The 17,500-nt window shown below is 33.7% G+C and overlaps 1 protein-coding gene across 2 annotated transcripts in view; it reads right to left on the bottom strand.

The window, feature by feature from the left end:
• Positions 1-17,500, bottom strand: part of LOC106869508 (uncharacterized) — a 1,059,538-nt gene that overhangs the window by 322,712 nt on the left and 719,326 nt on the right. For both annotated transcript variants that reach the window (XM_089352454.1, XM_089352457.1), the window contains exons 4-5: positions 16,949-17,215; positions 9,408-9,553 (exon numbers count right to left, since the gene is read on the bottom strand). In XM_089352454.1, the coding sequence (XP_089208580.1) occupies positions 9,408-9,553; positions 16,949-17,215 (413 nt within the window). The remainder of the gene's footprint in view (positions 1-9,407; positions 9,554-16,948; positions 17,216-17,500) is intronic.

Here is a 17,500-nt window from a genome sequence, read left to right as displayed (position 1 = left end):
TAAAAAGAAATTGTTGATTGTATCACATATGCAGGATGTAGCAACAGGATGTGTGAATGTTTTAAACCCAAAGAACTTACACGTGAGATGTTCAAGTGTTTTATTTTCGTACAAGGCCTTACAGCAAGTGAAGATACAGAAATTTGAGCAAGAATTCTGTCTAAATTGGAACATGCAAACCAAGATCTAACCTTACAGCCTGTAACAGGTGAATGCCAAAGGATGGTAGATCTGAAACACGATGTAGAAAATAATTCAAGAAAAGGATGCCTCAAAAACATAGATATACTGATTGCAATGACGCTATCACGGCCTCTTCTAGTGGTTCCATGCTCTGAGGAATTAGCCTCGATAAGCAGTCTGCATTACCAATTTTCTTCAATGGAATATTCAGCATCTTAAAATTGTAGTTGAGCAATATTTTACCCCAGCGTTGTAGTAGGTTCGCTGTATGTGTAAGCAATCCTTTCTTTGATCCAAAAATCGATCGTAATTATCAATGGTCGGTTTGTTACAAAGAACGTGACATTAGTCCACATTTCGTCTATTGTGTGTAATATGGTCCAGGAACTGCCGGTGACAGTACATGGTATACAGATGAAATCCGTAGAGGATAGTTACATCACCAGAATGAAAGAAACCTTGAAAAAATAAGCATAATAAAAATACAAATTCAAATAATTTCTCACTCTGTGACGATGTCTTAATGTACGCGTGGAGAGCAATACTACCAAGTGCACTATAGGAACGAATATTGCAACAATTCCACTGTGGGCACCCGGGAGAGTCCAGAATAAAAGCTTAATGAAAAGCTTTGTACATTGGCCGACAATGGACATGGGCATCGAGAATTTAGTGCAAGCATGTATAGGTTGCGCGTTGGCAGCCAAAGTACCACTAGTAGAATACCAATCGTGGCCGGAGACCGAGAATATATAGAATAACGCCAAATCTAAATACTAATTCAGGAAATTCACCACCAGAGTTAATGTTCGAGCGTAGAATAAAATCAATCTGCGATAAATTATTGCCAGAGAAAAATAGATATAAAAGAAAGACAAAAAATATATTTGAAGGAAATACAAGAAATATTACAAAACATTTCGAAGTAGGAGATGAAGCTCAATTCAAACATTACATAATAGTAAAGAAGGTTGGGAAGATGGCTGTGTAATCAAAATATTAGGCAACGTGATGTATTTAATTAGAGGACAACGGTCGGAATATAAGAGATACCTTAATCAGTTAAAAGTGAAGACATATAGAAGAACGAAGGATAATACCAATGGAAGTCTTGTATGATATGTTTGAAGTACCAGCACCGAGAGATATTGAACCTTGTAGAACCAGCTTCAGAAAATGAAAACAGACTAAAAATCTGGAAGTAATGCCTACGCGAAAGATATATCAAATTTTCAAAAATACAAAAAAAGACAATATTTAATTTTCGAAAATATAAAAAAAGACAAATGTGCTGAGTTTAACGAATGAAAAAGTACTGTGAGCAACGAATAATTTAGGCAAAAGGAAGAGAGGGAGAGGTGCTGGAAAGGAAAGAAAACAGAATAAAAATAAAAGAAATTTCACTTTCTCATAATAGTCGAAATCTCAAAAGGGGAGACGTGATGAGAGATACGACGCATCCTTGCCAGTGATAGACTGGTCCGAATAAAGTATTAATTGTAACGATCCGAGTGAGTTCGGAGTCGAATAAACTTCATTTTAGTTCGCAGTGAAGTCGGAAGGTGTCGCTTTTCAAAAGTTTATTTGTGAACATGCTCAAAATCAAGAAGAAAAAAATATGAGGAAAAATATACTTCGAGAAACAAAGAAAAAGAGGTAATAAAAAATTTGCATGTGTATAGACAGACATTGAAAACAATCATAATTTACACAGTCTGCAGATTCTCTTTTCCGTTTGTCTAGTTTTCATGATTTTGTATGTCAAATTTTTTTCCATTTAAATATATTTAATATTTTGGCTGAGCAAAACATTAAATACAAGATGAAATTTTGGAGTAAAGAAAATATATTTGAAAGAAGAAAAATTATGTAAGAGAAAAATTCAAGAATGAGGAAAAGAAATAATATATAATACATATGTATGTTTTCTTGCAAAAGTAAGGTGGTAGAAAATTATGGTAGACTGCGAGGTGTCGTTGTAGCGCTAGGTGTTTTGCTTAGATATATAGTTCAAATAGATTTGTAATTCCCCCGTGTCTGCGTGTAGTAGCCGTAGTAGCCCATTCAGGTTGATTTCAGATTATGGTATGGTAATCTACGATGTATCTTCTGATTTATTTCGTACAGATGTCTAGATGTCTAGGCAGCTTCACTGAACTTATAATTCGTTATATATCTCAGAGCTGACGGTATTTCCCTGCAACATGCTACCGGATTATTTTAGGCATTTGTCTCATTTCTAGGACTGTTTCGAACGTGACCCTGCGGCAGGCGTTCATCCAGGTGTGCAGCGATCTTTTCAAGCAACCGTGTAAAATTCTTCAGCCAGTAACCTAGTACTCCATCCGAACCAGGCCCTTTCCAGTTTAGTCTTCTTCTTTTACTTCACTCTCACTGAATAGAAATCTATTCTGACGTCCTTTAGTCTTTATTCAGATACAAAATGTCTCCACTAACCTGTGTTAGCCACCTTACACATTCTTTATGCTTCACTGGCCTATTCTCCCCAAAATAGCTTACTTTCTTCCGCACTAGGAAACGCTTGTCGATGTTGTTCGTCTATATTTCTCAAAAAGACACCTATTTGATTGAAACAGTCTATTCTGTTCACAACCCTTGCACCTAGCTTCGTATATTTTCATTTTGGCTTTTAACGCCATCACCTTTCTGGCAATTCTTTATGTGCATTTTGATTTCCCATTTCTTCTAGCTTGTAACGTCCTTTCATTTTTTTTATTACTAACTTAAAGTTGAGTTCTCTTGCTATTATCCTATTTAACTCCACCAGTTGTTTCCGTGTCTTTTCCAACTCTGTTAGTATTCTTTCCTTCAAACGTGTTTTTGTCTTTTCCTCTCCTTTCATTGATTTAAGAATTTTCAGCTAGTATCCTAAAATGTCAGCGACAACATTAGCTGGTTAGCTGGTTTGTGTCATTAATGATTTCTCTTTTAACCAAGCTCAAAACGCCAGTTGCTTTGTCTATTGCTCCCGTTACTTTTACATTTGGTACCTTTTCACTATTCACACCAAACATTTTAGCACGCAGCATTTCTAGAATCCCCTTCTCTTCATTGTCGGTGCTATTTACTTCATCAGAATTCTTAGACATATTCTGATTTCCTTCTTTTTCATTTTCTTTATCTCTAACGCCTTCGTTACCACTTTCTACCACTGTTGTTTCATACTCTTCCTGTTCATTTTGTTTATTCTTCTCTGAATCTCTTCAATCTCTCATCCTGTAGTACAATCGTTTATACAAATTGCCCTAGCTTGGTTTATCAATCGCTGAACAGAAGCTTCAAAGACTCTCGCTTCATCTCACACTCTCTTCATTCGTTTCACTTCTCAACCAACATCCAGTCACAATCTTCTTTACTTCTTTTTCTCCATTTCATTTTTCCGCCACTGCACTTTTTACTTCGATTCTCATCAATGGCTTAATGAAGACCTGCCAGAGCTTTACTCCTTGCCTGTCGTGTGCCATACCTTTATATTAACTGTTCCGTTCTCGGTTACATAGATATTATTATTACTTGAATATACCACGACCCATTTTGGGATAGCACTTTAAATCACCAGTATTTTTTATCATGAAACTATCTCTAAGTGGTTTGCCAACCCAGTCTTAGAGAACCCACATCTTCCTTCGTATCCACTGTTGGATGGCCGTTGACTATCACGAGTTCGTCCACGAGTATTATTTTTCTTCCTCCGGGATCTCCAACTACTACCCTACTTACTAAGCATGCTTGGTGTGTTTACCAGTTTTCTCGCTGACGATGCGACCATTGGTGTGTTTATTTCAAACCTAATTACAGCATACACTCACCACCACCGGAAGCTCATTAGACATTTTCTCCAGACCAGCACAATAACGCAAGTACAAGATATACAACTGAAGTCTCTCTCTCTTCGCCAATTCCTCCCATCACTGTTAGGTCTAAAACATGTGACTTCATTTTCATTATTGATATTATCATCATTATGATTCCAGTTATAATGATTATTATTACCATCCTCATCATTACTACAACCACTGTCATCGTTAGTATTACTCTTTTGGAACACTACCACATTAATTTCACCATTACTATGATTATCACAATTTTTTTATCATCTTTACTACAATCTTTATCACGATTTCTAGTAAAAGTGACATGTGTGATTGGGCGCATCGCGGAAATGCAAGCAAGTTTTCAATGTTGAAGATATAAATGAAACAAATTAGAAATATAACTTATCATCTAAAATTTTGTGAAATAAACAAAACAAAAACAATTTTAAAATGTATTTATGCTGTTATTCTACATGGAAATAATTGTCGAACGTAAATGAGAAAGAAGTAAAGAAATGATTTCATCTATTCTTACGATACCATTAGTTCAAATTATGATCAAAAGGCTAAGCGAAAGAGAGAAAACAATCTGAATATTCAAATACATAACACTATTCTGAAGTCAGTCAGAGTGAGCCAGCAAGCCATCCAACGTTGATGAGAAATGAAATTTGTGTGCAATGCGTTTTCTATCCAATTTCAAACTAAGCAATGTCATTATTATAAGGTCAAGTATGAAATTTGTAGTAAGGTATATGGTAAAGTTTGACAGTTGCTCATTTTGCGCCATTATTACAATTTGGTTATCTTCATTTTTTGTTACAAAGCTGACACATCTATTTCTTTATTCTAACTCATTTTGTTCTTTATAAAGTATTTAGAAATCGTTTTTTGCTACAGTTTTGAAATATGAGTTCTTCCTTCGAAATACAGCATCACATACAGCTTGGAATATTAATGGAGGATTTCATTACACAGCAGACAGTATCAAATGAATTTGCAAAATTTCGTTCTCGTAACTTTGACCTCACAAATGAGCAACGCGGTCGACTAGAAACAAAGATGAATAATGACAAACTGAAACTACCGTCGAGTTAGATCCATATCAAAGTGCCTGTGAATTATTGTTGTTGTTTGGTGTTAGCAAGCAAACAATATTGACTCACTAGTTCTAATCGGTAAAGTGAAAACGTTGGATAAGTGGGCTCCACATGAACGCAATGAAAATCAGAAACAGCAACTTTTGGAAGCCTGCATTTTGCTACTTTCTCGTCACAAGAATTAATCATTCTTTAATCGAATTGTAGCATGTGATGAGAAATGGATCCAATACAACAGCCGTAAACGTTCAGCACAATAGTTGGACAAAGACGAGCTACCAACACACGGTCTAAAAAGCAAAGTTCATCAAAAGAAGCTGATGGTGTGTGTTTGGTGGTCTGGCGCAGGTGTGATTCATTATGACTTCATTAAACCTGGCTCATTAATCACGACCGAAGTATACTGCTGACAACTGGACCAGATGATGCAGAAACTTAGAAAAAAACAGCCTAGATTATAAACTTCTATTTTATTGCAAGACAACGCCAGACCACACATCGCAAAAATGACATTGGTGAAACTACAAGACTACCTGATCTTGCCCCCACTAACTACCACTTCTTCCAGAATTTGGATAACTTTTTGATAGGAAAAATATTTAATTCCGAAGATGCTGTAAAACAGTTCTTCCAAGATATTATTGACTTTAGATTGTCAGGCTTTTACAGTTCCGGGCTAGATAAGCTACAGCTGAAATGGCAAAAATGTCTTGACAATATAGGGGCATATTTTGATGAATAAAACAATTCCTTGTATTTATAAAACATTAACAAACTTTTTTCTACAAATGACGACCTAATAAAATTATTCCTATAATCTTTAAAAAATGTAGATTTCCATGCTCCATCGTTCATTTAGCAACAATCTCTAGCTTTCCGCCTCCCTACTCGAATACATATTTAAACATATTTAAAGTCAAAAGGGGTGAAGATATATGTACAGCACACACACACACACACACACACACACACACACAAACACACACACACACACACACACACACATTCACTCACACACATGCACACACGCATCTATATATATATAATATATCACGAGCCCTACGGATGGCTAAAATTTGTATGAAAATTGTTGTAGGAACAAAAAAACAGTTGAGATGAAACCTGAGTCATACTGTTATGAGTCCAGAACATTTATATGTTACATGACAATAACACTATACTAAATATATATTTCGATCTGTAAAAGAACTCGTGTTGCTGTTTTACAAAAGCTACGGTTTCTTGTAGACCAATTATGTTATCAAACGATAAAAATGGCATTCATTTATAGGAAATGCTGAAAGCATATAATCATGACGGAAGGTTTAGTAGATTAAGTAGAGATAAAATGTATAAAGAGATTAAATAATACAAAATCTGACTTGCCAACAATAGCAAGAAAAATGAACTGGGAGTTATCATTGCTTTATATAACCAACTGTAACTACACATGTAGTAGAACTCCATAAATAATTATAGACAGGGATTCTAAAACGGAAGTAAAAAAACTATAGGGAATAATTGCCAAAAGAACATCTTCGAAACGGTAAACTTGAAAGAGGAGAAATATCACAGTGACAAGGAGGATATTAATTTCAGATTCATGCAATTGCATAGAAATTTAACGTGTTTTATTTCAAGAAATTCCTATCTTATTTCCTGCGTAATGGGATATCGCCAAACGTACACCCGTATGTATGTTTATTTGTATTTTATATATAATAGATAATTTTGCTCGAGTTCCTTTAGATTATAGAAATGCGTATCGCATAATAGCAAGTCTACAAGGATTGTATTCAATATAATCGACTGCGCACTTGAATGCAATTACCTATGGCCATGATGCATTTACTGAGAGCAACAGGCAATGAAATGTTTTTATATATTATATGGAAAATATAGTAATCAAGAGAGTCTTCCTGTACTGGAGAAACATGCCAGTGAGCAACCAATTTCATTTACTGTATGCCTTCTTTACAAATTGCTTATTCCTGATTAAACTTTCGGTGATACTTGTTTCAGGATTTCAGTACCTCATTTTAAACTTGAGTATTTGGTGAGATTGTAGTGGCAGTTTACAGTCTCTAACATAAAATAACAAGCGTTTCTCATGCCACAAGCAATGCCTGTCGACCGGCGCACATGTAGCATATCGTTACATGTCATGTGAGAATATACATGAAAACATAAAACAGAAATAAAAGACACATTTTCATTTTGTTGTTTCACTTCCTCAGATAAGAAAGGTATGGCCACAACATTTCAACGAGTAGGAAATGGAAAACCACTGCAACAATATACAATGGATGATGAGACGACAACATATTGTTGAGTAATACCACCGAGCACAGGCATGAGTTGCAAGATCTTACAAATGCATATACAGGCACACACGCGCACACACACACACACACACACACACACACACACACACACACACACGTGTATATATATATATATATATATATATATATATATATATATATATATATATATATATATATATATATATATATATATATATATATATATGCATGTATATATACATATATATAAATGTGTATATATATATATGTGTGTTTATATATATATATATATGTGTGTGTGTGTGTGTAAGTTTTTAAAAGTTGCATGAACATTAATGAAAAGACAAAACAGGTTCATAAAAAAAACCCTACTACAAATATTAATGAGGCTGCAAATCAGGCTATGTGATTCGAGTCGCCTCATAAAACTGTAATAAGCAGAATGAAAATATCATAAATATATACATCTATAACAATCGATTATATAAAACCTGAGTCCTATAATTATTATTCTTTTAGTTCAAAGCAAGACATAGTAATCATCTCTGTATGCATATAATCACATACCTACAGACAAGCATACACACATACTCAGACACAGCGCTACACAATTCCACATGTACACACAAGCACACACACACACACACACAAGCACATACTCACACGCACATGGACATATACACACATACATATATATGAGTGCTAGATATATCCAATAATCGATTAAATTTATTGAATGGTATATCCCATTCAAATGCATGCTCACAAAACATAAAGTGATACTTCAATATTACTTTGAGAATTCCTTGAATAAATGAATACGTGAATATATATATGTGTGTGTGTGTGTGTGTGTGTGTATTTGTGTGTGTGTGTGTGTGTATGTGTGTGTGTGTGTGTGTGTGTGTGTGTGTGTGTGTGTGTGTGTGTGTGTGTGTTGTTGGCTGATGCCATGTATATATGAACAAATATACATACCTAACACAAGTGATAATCGATTAATCCATAAAGCACAAACGAAAGAGGCAAAAGTTTTATGTGATTGTTAGCTACATAATTTAGACCAATTGTTTGCGATATGGATGAAAATAAATGATGAATGGAAATGAATTTGAGCTACATAGAAATCGCCAATCTCTAAGTTCGCTCTTTCCGCTATTGCTGCTAAATCAAACTCTGTCATTATTATCTTTTTTTTCTTTTTTCGAATATTATTGATACTAGAATAATATACTTCCAGTTCAACATCAACGCAGTTGATTTGAGGTGCGAGGTTTGAAAGATAAAAATCTTGTCTGCATCTTGATAATTTATCAGAAATGATCGCAATATAATGAAGTGGCGAAAGCAAAGATTCGGTGAGAAAAAATAGTGTAGTCATATTCATTATTATGTCTGATTACGAAAAAACACTCATATCTTCACCGTTCCTGCGGTTCGTGGTGCTAGTACAAAGTAAGTATACGTATATCAAAAGCAAGCCATAAAATACCACAGCATCCTTCTTTTGGGAATTGCGTATTTAGATTTACAGAATGTATTATATCCTTCACAGTCTTATGACTGAATTTTAATGTCATATCGTGTAACCCTGGTTGAAGATAAGTGCCTCTTCTTAAGTTGTAATCTTGACACAGTATCTGGTTTAACATTACAAATGAATCTAGGATGCGTTTAGCGGACTCCACTCTCATGAATGTAATTAAGACAAGCCTTTCTTTTAATCCTTGTACTCATAATGTGAAACATTAATTGAATGGAATATTAAAATAACTTTTCAATGCGTTAAGATCAATCTGAAACATACTTGCCTTCTTTGCAAGTCAGACTGAGTTGCCGATTAATTTCTCCTCCTTTGGTTCGTATACTTACGTTATCTGTACGTTTGAGGCTTACAACACCCAGCCATCATAACCATGATAAGCACCGACTGTGCAACTACTGACAAGTTTGTAAATGAAACAGAAACATATATTCCATACCTGATAGTCGAAAGAACGGCAAATAATTGATGTTTCCTCGAGACAGTTCCGAGCACATCTGTTAGGAGTAACTCTGTCGTAGGTTTTCTCGTTATTTCCGAACACAACAGAATAAGGTGTTGGATAGAAGTATTCGAGGTATTCTTCTGGAATGCACCATGAAAATAACAAAGTGATTTTAATAAAATAAGATGCAATAAAATATTACTTCAGATTACTATTTCATTCATATGAAAGCAGTATAGTACGGCTTCATTTTGTGCTTTTGCCTATTCTGTTTACTTGCTTTCATTTGCTCTTTCCAAACGTGAATGTTAATGTATTCATAAAAGTATTTTGTTTCTCACCTGAAACCACTTGACATTACTTAAGACATAATGGTCGGTCCATAAACTTCTTTTGTAAAGTGCCAAAACAGTCAACGTAATGATTCTAAATATCTCTCGTATGAATATCATTATCATGGATATCCCGTATGAATATCACACACTTATACTACGAGAAAAGCACAGAATAGCAGCTAGTAATTTCAAGATAGAGTGTAGAGCAACTATGTATTTCCGAGCATCAAATTATGTAAAAGTATCTTGAGATCTGTTTTAGAAGGATTAGTGGAAAATACATTTTATTATTTAAGAGCTACGCTATATAACTTAGGATGAAGCTAATGCATTTATTTATAAAAACAGACTGTAGCCTAAAATCGAAATAACAATGCTTGTATTGGAGGACTTTATGAGTATTTTTTAAGCCTTAAGTCAGTACAAAAGGACAGTAACTATGGCATTTGCTGTGGCCTCCGAGAATGGTAGCAAGAATACCGGAAATTATCTCAGAGACCAATACCTGGGTCGAAATCTTATCACACACCAAACTGCAGTGAAGTCCCCGACAATCAATTGGTCTCTCTCCCACAAAGAGAAACGATGTTTCCAGCAGACTTTTTCGCAGGTTCTATCTAGCAAATTTTACTCAAATAATTCATTATTCGAAAGTTATCGTAAAAAATAAAACACTGGAATCAAACAAGAAACCAGGTAGTTGTAAATGGAAGTTCCATCTACAGAGTTACTTGGCGCAATAAAGTAATATATTACTTTTAAATGTTGCACATGATGACATATTTAGGTTAGTAGAAATTGGTTATTTGATACCATTACATTACTAGCTCTTATTTTATGGAAGCTGAAGCATGAAACCAAGGTGGGCAGGATTAGTACTTAGAAGGTAATGCAGTATTAACACTCACCTAGACACTGCGAAACGTTCATTCTTTTGTGAATCAAAAACTGTGGCCGTAGTACTGTTTATGCTATTATAATATTTAGTTACAGTAAAATAGAAATAAGTTTTTACTTAAACAGCATGCAAGCTATGCTTACCGTCAAAGGAATATGAGTGGTTGACAGCGGAGGAAATTAGTTTTCCGTTATGATAATGTTTCAGTTACACAGATATCTAAATACAGAATATGTCTCTAAATTTTGTTCTTACACCTTAGGGAGATGGTTTGAAATAAATTGTCTACATAATTGATAAATTTCCTGTATATTTCAAATAGCTATTCATTTCTAACTATTTCAGAATTGCAGCACTACTGTACAGAGCAGGCATCGAGAGCATGTAACACTATCACTAAAAAGTTATGAAAACTATTTAAAACTGAGTAACAAATACTGTATTAAAAGCTTTTAAAATCTATGTTTTTTCTTTTTTGTTTCAGAAATAAACTAGTTTATGAAAATGAAATTTATTCTAAATTTTCACAACTTTGAAATTGTTTCTGTTTTCCTTGCTTAAGTAAATTGTTATCACTTCTTTGTAAAATGCCATTTAGTAAAATATTTGTATATGTAAACATATATATATATATGTGTGTATGTGTGTGTGTGCGTGTGTGCGTATGTATATATATATATATAACAGAGAGTGTGTATGCATGTGGCTGGGAAGAGATATACACAAAGAGCAAACGAGAGAGAGAGAGCGCGTGCGTATGTGTATAATTTAATTTTAAGGGAATCTTTAGATGCTTTAAAATTTTAAGGCTTCTTTTCGTTTTAACGTTATTATTACTTCATGCAGTCCAAAAACATTGAATAAATAAAAACAGAAAGGAAAACTAAAATAAACTACGAATTATTTTCAGAGACTACTAATTATCTTCCAGACTACCTGAGTTATTGTTACCAATTGAATCATTTCTCTAAATTATCAACAAAACCATTTTGATGTCTCAGGCTGCGGCGATATTTGAATCGACTGAATGTCTAATTTTTGATAATTTGCGTATTTTTATCAGCCACCAAAGTAACACCAGCATCACCACTACTGCTACTACTACTACTACTACTACTACTACTACTACTACTACTACTACTACTACTACTACTACTACTACTGCCGCTGCTCTGTCTTTTCGCTGATAAATTTTATGATTCATAATTTGCTTTTTATGAAAATGTTACTCGATATGAATTTTTTTTATATATAATTTCAATTGTTGATATTAGTGCTGCAGTTGTATGTATCATTGAAAATGCTGCAACAGCTCGTCCTATCATTATTAATATTTTTCTTATTGGTATTGTTGTTGTTGATGATGTTGTTATTCTGTTCATGATCATCGTCATCATTATAATTTCACCTCCTTATTGCTAAGATCTTAATAATAATTGTTTTTCAGACAATCATGAAATCATATTTTTATAAAATTAATTTCTAATAGTAATCTCGTTTGTTATTTTCCGCCTAATTGTTTTCGTAACAAAAACATTTAATATATTCATCAATATAATAAAACAAAAACATGAAATATAAATATGACAGCTGACATGATATGAGCATCAGAATTTTTTTTTATAAAAAAGAACTATTTGTTCTACAAATATAATAAGTGGTCTTTTCATAAGAGCAATCGTTACTTTTAGAAATTTTTGTTGGATCTGCATAATCAACGATGCACGAATGATAAATAAATAAATAATAATTACAAGGAAAGAAAGAAGGGCGGGAAAATGAAACATTAAATGAATGAATGAATTAATGAATGGAAGGCAAATAATAATTATAAAATAAAATTAGGTAAAACGAAAAACAAGAGGAGAAGTCCAGTAAACTGTGATATTGATCTCACATAATTATACGTTAGAGAATACTGCCGGGAAAAATGCAATGCAACTATCAATTAATGCGTTTTCAATAAATTTTTAGTGCGTATCAGGGAGCGATAAAATCAAAGTGTGCGGACGTTCAGAAATGCTTAATGTAAGAATACATGTAGGATTGTATGTTTATATCTATATATACAAATTAGTGTAAACAAGTATTTGGAAATATAAAAAAATCCTGCACAAGTTGGAATATATATATATATATATATATATATATATATATATATATATATATATATATATATATATATATATATATATATATATATATTAATGCTTATTTTTCCATAAAGATAAAGTTATCACAACAGTTTCGTTTAAAACTGAAGGATCACTCAATATTGTTTAGTAAATTGCATATTTATTCATTTTACAAGGAAAAGATTGTAACCGACTTCAAACTTTCGGCATACAAGACGTCGTTAGCCTTATGTGATTATAGGAACATATACACACATGCATACATTCATACATACATACATACATACATACATACATGCATACATATAAATATACATACATACATATATACACACACACACACACACACACACACACACACACACACACACACACACACACACACACACACACATATATATATATATATATATATATATATATATATATATATATATATAAACTGTCTACTCACTGGAAATAAGAGTTAACACTCTCATTTGGGCCACCAAAAAATATATACATTCAAAATAACGGATTCAACAGTACACGGGCGAGCGGAACGAAAAAAATCATTCACATAGCTCTATAGCATAAAGCTATATATTTAATGGAATAGGTGTATGTGTGAACCGGTTCCTGGCTTAATACAACGATCTTGCCTTCTTTAGCACATCTTAGCACTTTGAAACATCTTCTATGTATACATATATATAGCAATATTTCAGAAAGTGACGGGCTTCTGTTACAGGTTTGCGAAACTTTAAGATGCTTTGACCCGAATCAATCTGTTTTAAATAGTACGTGTAACTCCCACTGAAAGTATTGAGTGCGCTTTTCTTTCATTTGTCTTCTCATTCGTGTGTCTTTGAGTGTATATATATATACACACACACACACACATGTATATGTATATATATATATATATATATATATATATATATATATATATATATATATATATATATATACATATATATTACACTAAAACTCAGTTTGTTTTCTTTCCATTTGATTAAGCTGATATAGATTACAATTAAAAATAGTCATTTACGCTTTTAAGAAAAAAAATTAAATTGAAAACGTCGACACTTTAAATAGTCGTTGGTAGCTACTTCTCTCCGTCCTTTTTTCTTTCTTACATCTTCCCTTAATCATCGATACGACTTTCGAGTCCTGTAGACTGAAAGAAAGAAATTCTACCTATATTTTTACGAGATATCTTTTGAATCTCGGTTTCTTGTTCTCTTTCTTAAAGAGGAAAATTACTATTTTATTTAAAATAAGATATTAATCTTTATCATCTTACTCAAAAGAGAGAAAAACAGACAAAGACTATCTCTTTATAGATGAAGATCAGTTGCAATGGGAGGGGTTGAATCTCATAAGAATAGAAAAACAACTAATGACAAATGGGTTGTACCTAATAATGAAACATTTTTAAGAGCATTCAAATTCCACTGCAACGTTGAAATCATTTGCCTCAGTGAGATCAATTAGGTACGTCATCAAGTACTCTCTGAAAGGAAATATCTATGCTGCTGTTCAAATAAACAATGATAACGAAATTAGTTAATATCTAATGGGTAAGTATATTGGACCAGCCGAAGCAGTTCCATCCATTTTAGGATTTTCAATGCATGAAAGAGCACCGGCAATAATGACACAGCAAGTTCATCTGCCAGATGAACAAAAGTGTTGCTCAGAAATAATGAGAATATATACGGTTGTCAATGAACGTCATATGAGAACAACTTTTTGTGCATCAATGATGACTTTGCAAAACATGACTTTATGTGGAAGTAACCTTGTATTTCACTTGGAACAGTAGTAACAAAGAATGGCAATAAAGAATGCAACGTTGGAGGCCATTTGTACGTTTTCAAAGAAGAAACACTTAGTCGTGTTTATGTTGTCACACCAAAGGTAGGAGACCTCTATTATTTAAGAAGTTTATTGTATGAAGTTCGACATAATGTTTTTTCCTTTCCCGCCGCGCATCAATGTTTTTAACTGGGAGTGCTTCTGGCCAACCGGGTTACAGCAGGTACATCTAGCATATATATTAATAGGCATAAATTAGGGAGAGCCAAGTCTATTTTGCACATGTGTTAATGTTTCGCTGATTGACACAAACACATGTGCACACATATGTGCGTGTGTGTGTATAATCGTATATGTATGTCCGTGTACGTTATGTAAGATGGCGCATGGCCTATTAGCTAGTGAATTACACTCACAAATGTCAAACCGTGGTTTCGATTCTCCAACTAGGCGTCCATTGTGCTCTTCGGCAAAGAACACCTAGGTTTTACTGCTACCATTTCCATATCTAGCGGATGGCGCAATCTACAACTTTACAGACAGTATCGATTTGATGGAAAGAGTGACGTAATGTACAGCACAAGTTTTCAGTTGCCACAAGCAAAAAATCTACGCAGGTTGTTTATCGAGAAATAGCAGAACGCTCTTCTTCCGTCTACTAGAAGTGAGGCCACGGTATGTATATATGTATATAAATTCATAGATGCAAACACACAAGCAATCTACCGCACCAAGACACACACACACAAACACACAAACACACACACATACAGACACACACAGATATATATATATATATATATATGTATGTATGTATGTATAGATATGTATATGTATATAGACGTGTATATACATATATATATATATATATATATATACATATATATATATATATATATATATATATATATATATATATATATATATATATATATATATATATATATATAACTGTGTGTGTGTCTGTATGTGTGTGTTTGTGTGGGTGTGTCTTGGTGCGGTAGATTGCTTGTGTGATGAAGACAGGCGGTGTAGACAACAAACAGATGTATTAGTTTAACGCCCGGGAACTGAAAAAGTCTTTAACGTTTCGAGCCTACGCTCTTCCACAGAAAGGAACACAGAAAGAAACAAGGAGAGAAAATAAAGAATGCGAAGTGGCTAGCGATCTAGAATATACATACATATATATATATATATATATATATATATATATATATATATATATATATATATATATATATATATATAATAATAATAATAATAATATATAATAATGAGTATTGGAACTTGTTCATCCCCGAAACTAATTTTATAATTTTATATAGCATATCCTAATGAGCTGAGTAGTCGGTGCAGCAGGAACACGTGTAGGTCATTATAACGTGCATCATAAAATTATAAGTTTTGTGAATGAACATTTTTCCATAATTCAGCGAAGTGTACACGGAATCACCTATCGGAAGAATTCACAGAATGACTCGCAATAAATAGTAGTCACAGACATAAAATACTAAATGAAGTTAGCCGTTAACTGAAACTTAATTGAGAGCCAATAAGGTATGTCTCTCCAACTCACATATGTGAGTGTGTTTCTATGCGAAAAATTCCAAAAATGTAACTAATGTCTCCTGATTTAATTATCTCTCCAAACAGCCAATGTAACATTTCTAAAATAATGTTACAGACGTTATATTTATTCAAATATAAATCAAGTTATAGACAGAACTAAATAATCACCTCCCTCATACATATGACTAATATATAGAACTATCTTTACTAATCTGTAAACATATGTTGCATAACGTGATTTCCATTTTAAAAGTACAGTATTGCTTTTACTGAAGGCGTTATCTTCATATGATACACAATCACAATTTTGTGTACATATATTTGTGATGTATGTGCATTGTGCAACCTTATCAGACTATTAGTCATGATGGGTATATTAGACTTCGTGTATTTGTATCCCAGCGTCACTTTGATGGCTTATGCTGCTCTCTCACAGTGACGACGATGATGATGATAGGCATCATGATGATAGTGATAATAACCCTTTCTACTATAGGCACAAAGCCTGACATTTGGGGGTGGGGGCATTCGATTAGCCCGACCCCAGTTTTTCACTAGCACTTAATTTATCGATCCCGAAAGGATGGAAGGCAAGTATTTGAATTACAAACATTAAGACAGACGAAATACCGCTAAGTATTTCGCCCAGCTTGCTACCGATTCTGCCAGCTCACCGACTTATGATGATAGTGATAATAATGATAATAGTAACAACAACATCAACAACAACAGCAATTGATAATCTTCCCTGACATTTATAATGTTACGCATAATTGATGACAATTAACTTACCTTTCAGCTCGTAATGCATGACTCGAAAGTTGCTATCATCGACAGGCGCGATTCCATGAACATTTGCAGCAATATATTTGCTCATGTGACATGACTGATCGGCAAACAAGTAATCAAATGTTGCACACTTGAAAGTATGTTCTGCTAGACAGAGCTGTGCACATGCACCCAAAGTCAGTCCTAACATGATCTTTTTGTACAGCTGCACGCCCTCTAGTGGTCGCAATGATCCGAAGCCATAATTCACAAATTTGGAGAGTGGTCCTTCTGCAAATATAAACGTGAAGAAAAAGCAACAGTTGAGATGTAAAATTCTTGACGTGGGAGTCTTCAAAAATAGATACGCGCGCGCACACACACACACACACACACACACACACACACACATACATCCACACTGAGTGGGTGCTGAAAAGTTCCTGGCATTGGGTAAAAGAAAATACAGGAAGATCAGTTAATTATGATTTTTATTTAACATATTTCACTCTCAGATCGACGCACTTATTGCAGCGGTTCTTCAGTTTTTCTAAGCCTTGTATAGGAACCATCACG

Source organism: Octopus bimaculoides, chromosome 1, assembly GCF_046866305.1.
Source record: "Octopus bimaculoides isolate indiv1 chromosome 1, ASM4686630v1, whole genome shotgun sequence".
Classification (NCBI taxonomy): domain Eukaryota; kingdom Metazoa; phylum Mollusca; class Cephalopoda; order Octopoda; family Octopodidae; genus Octopus; species Octopus bimaculoides.
This window is presented reverse-complemented; position numbering and strand designations above follow the sequence as displayed.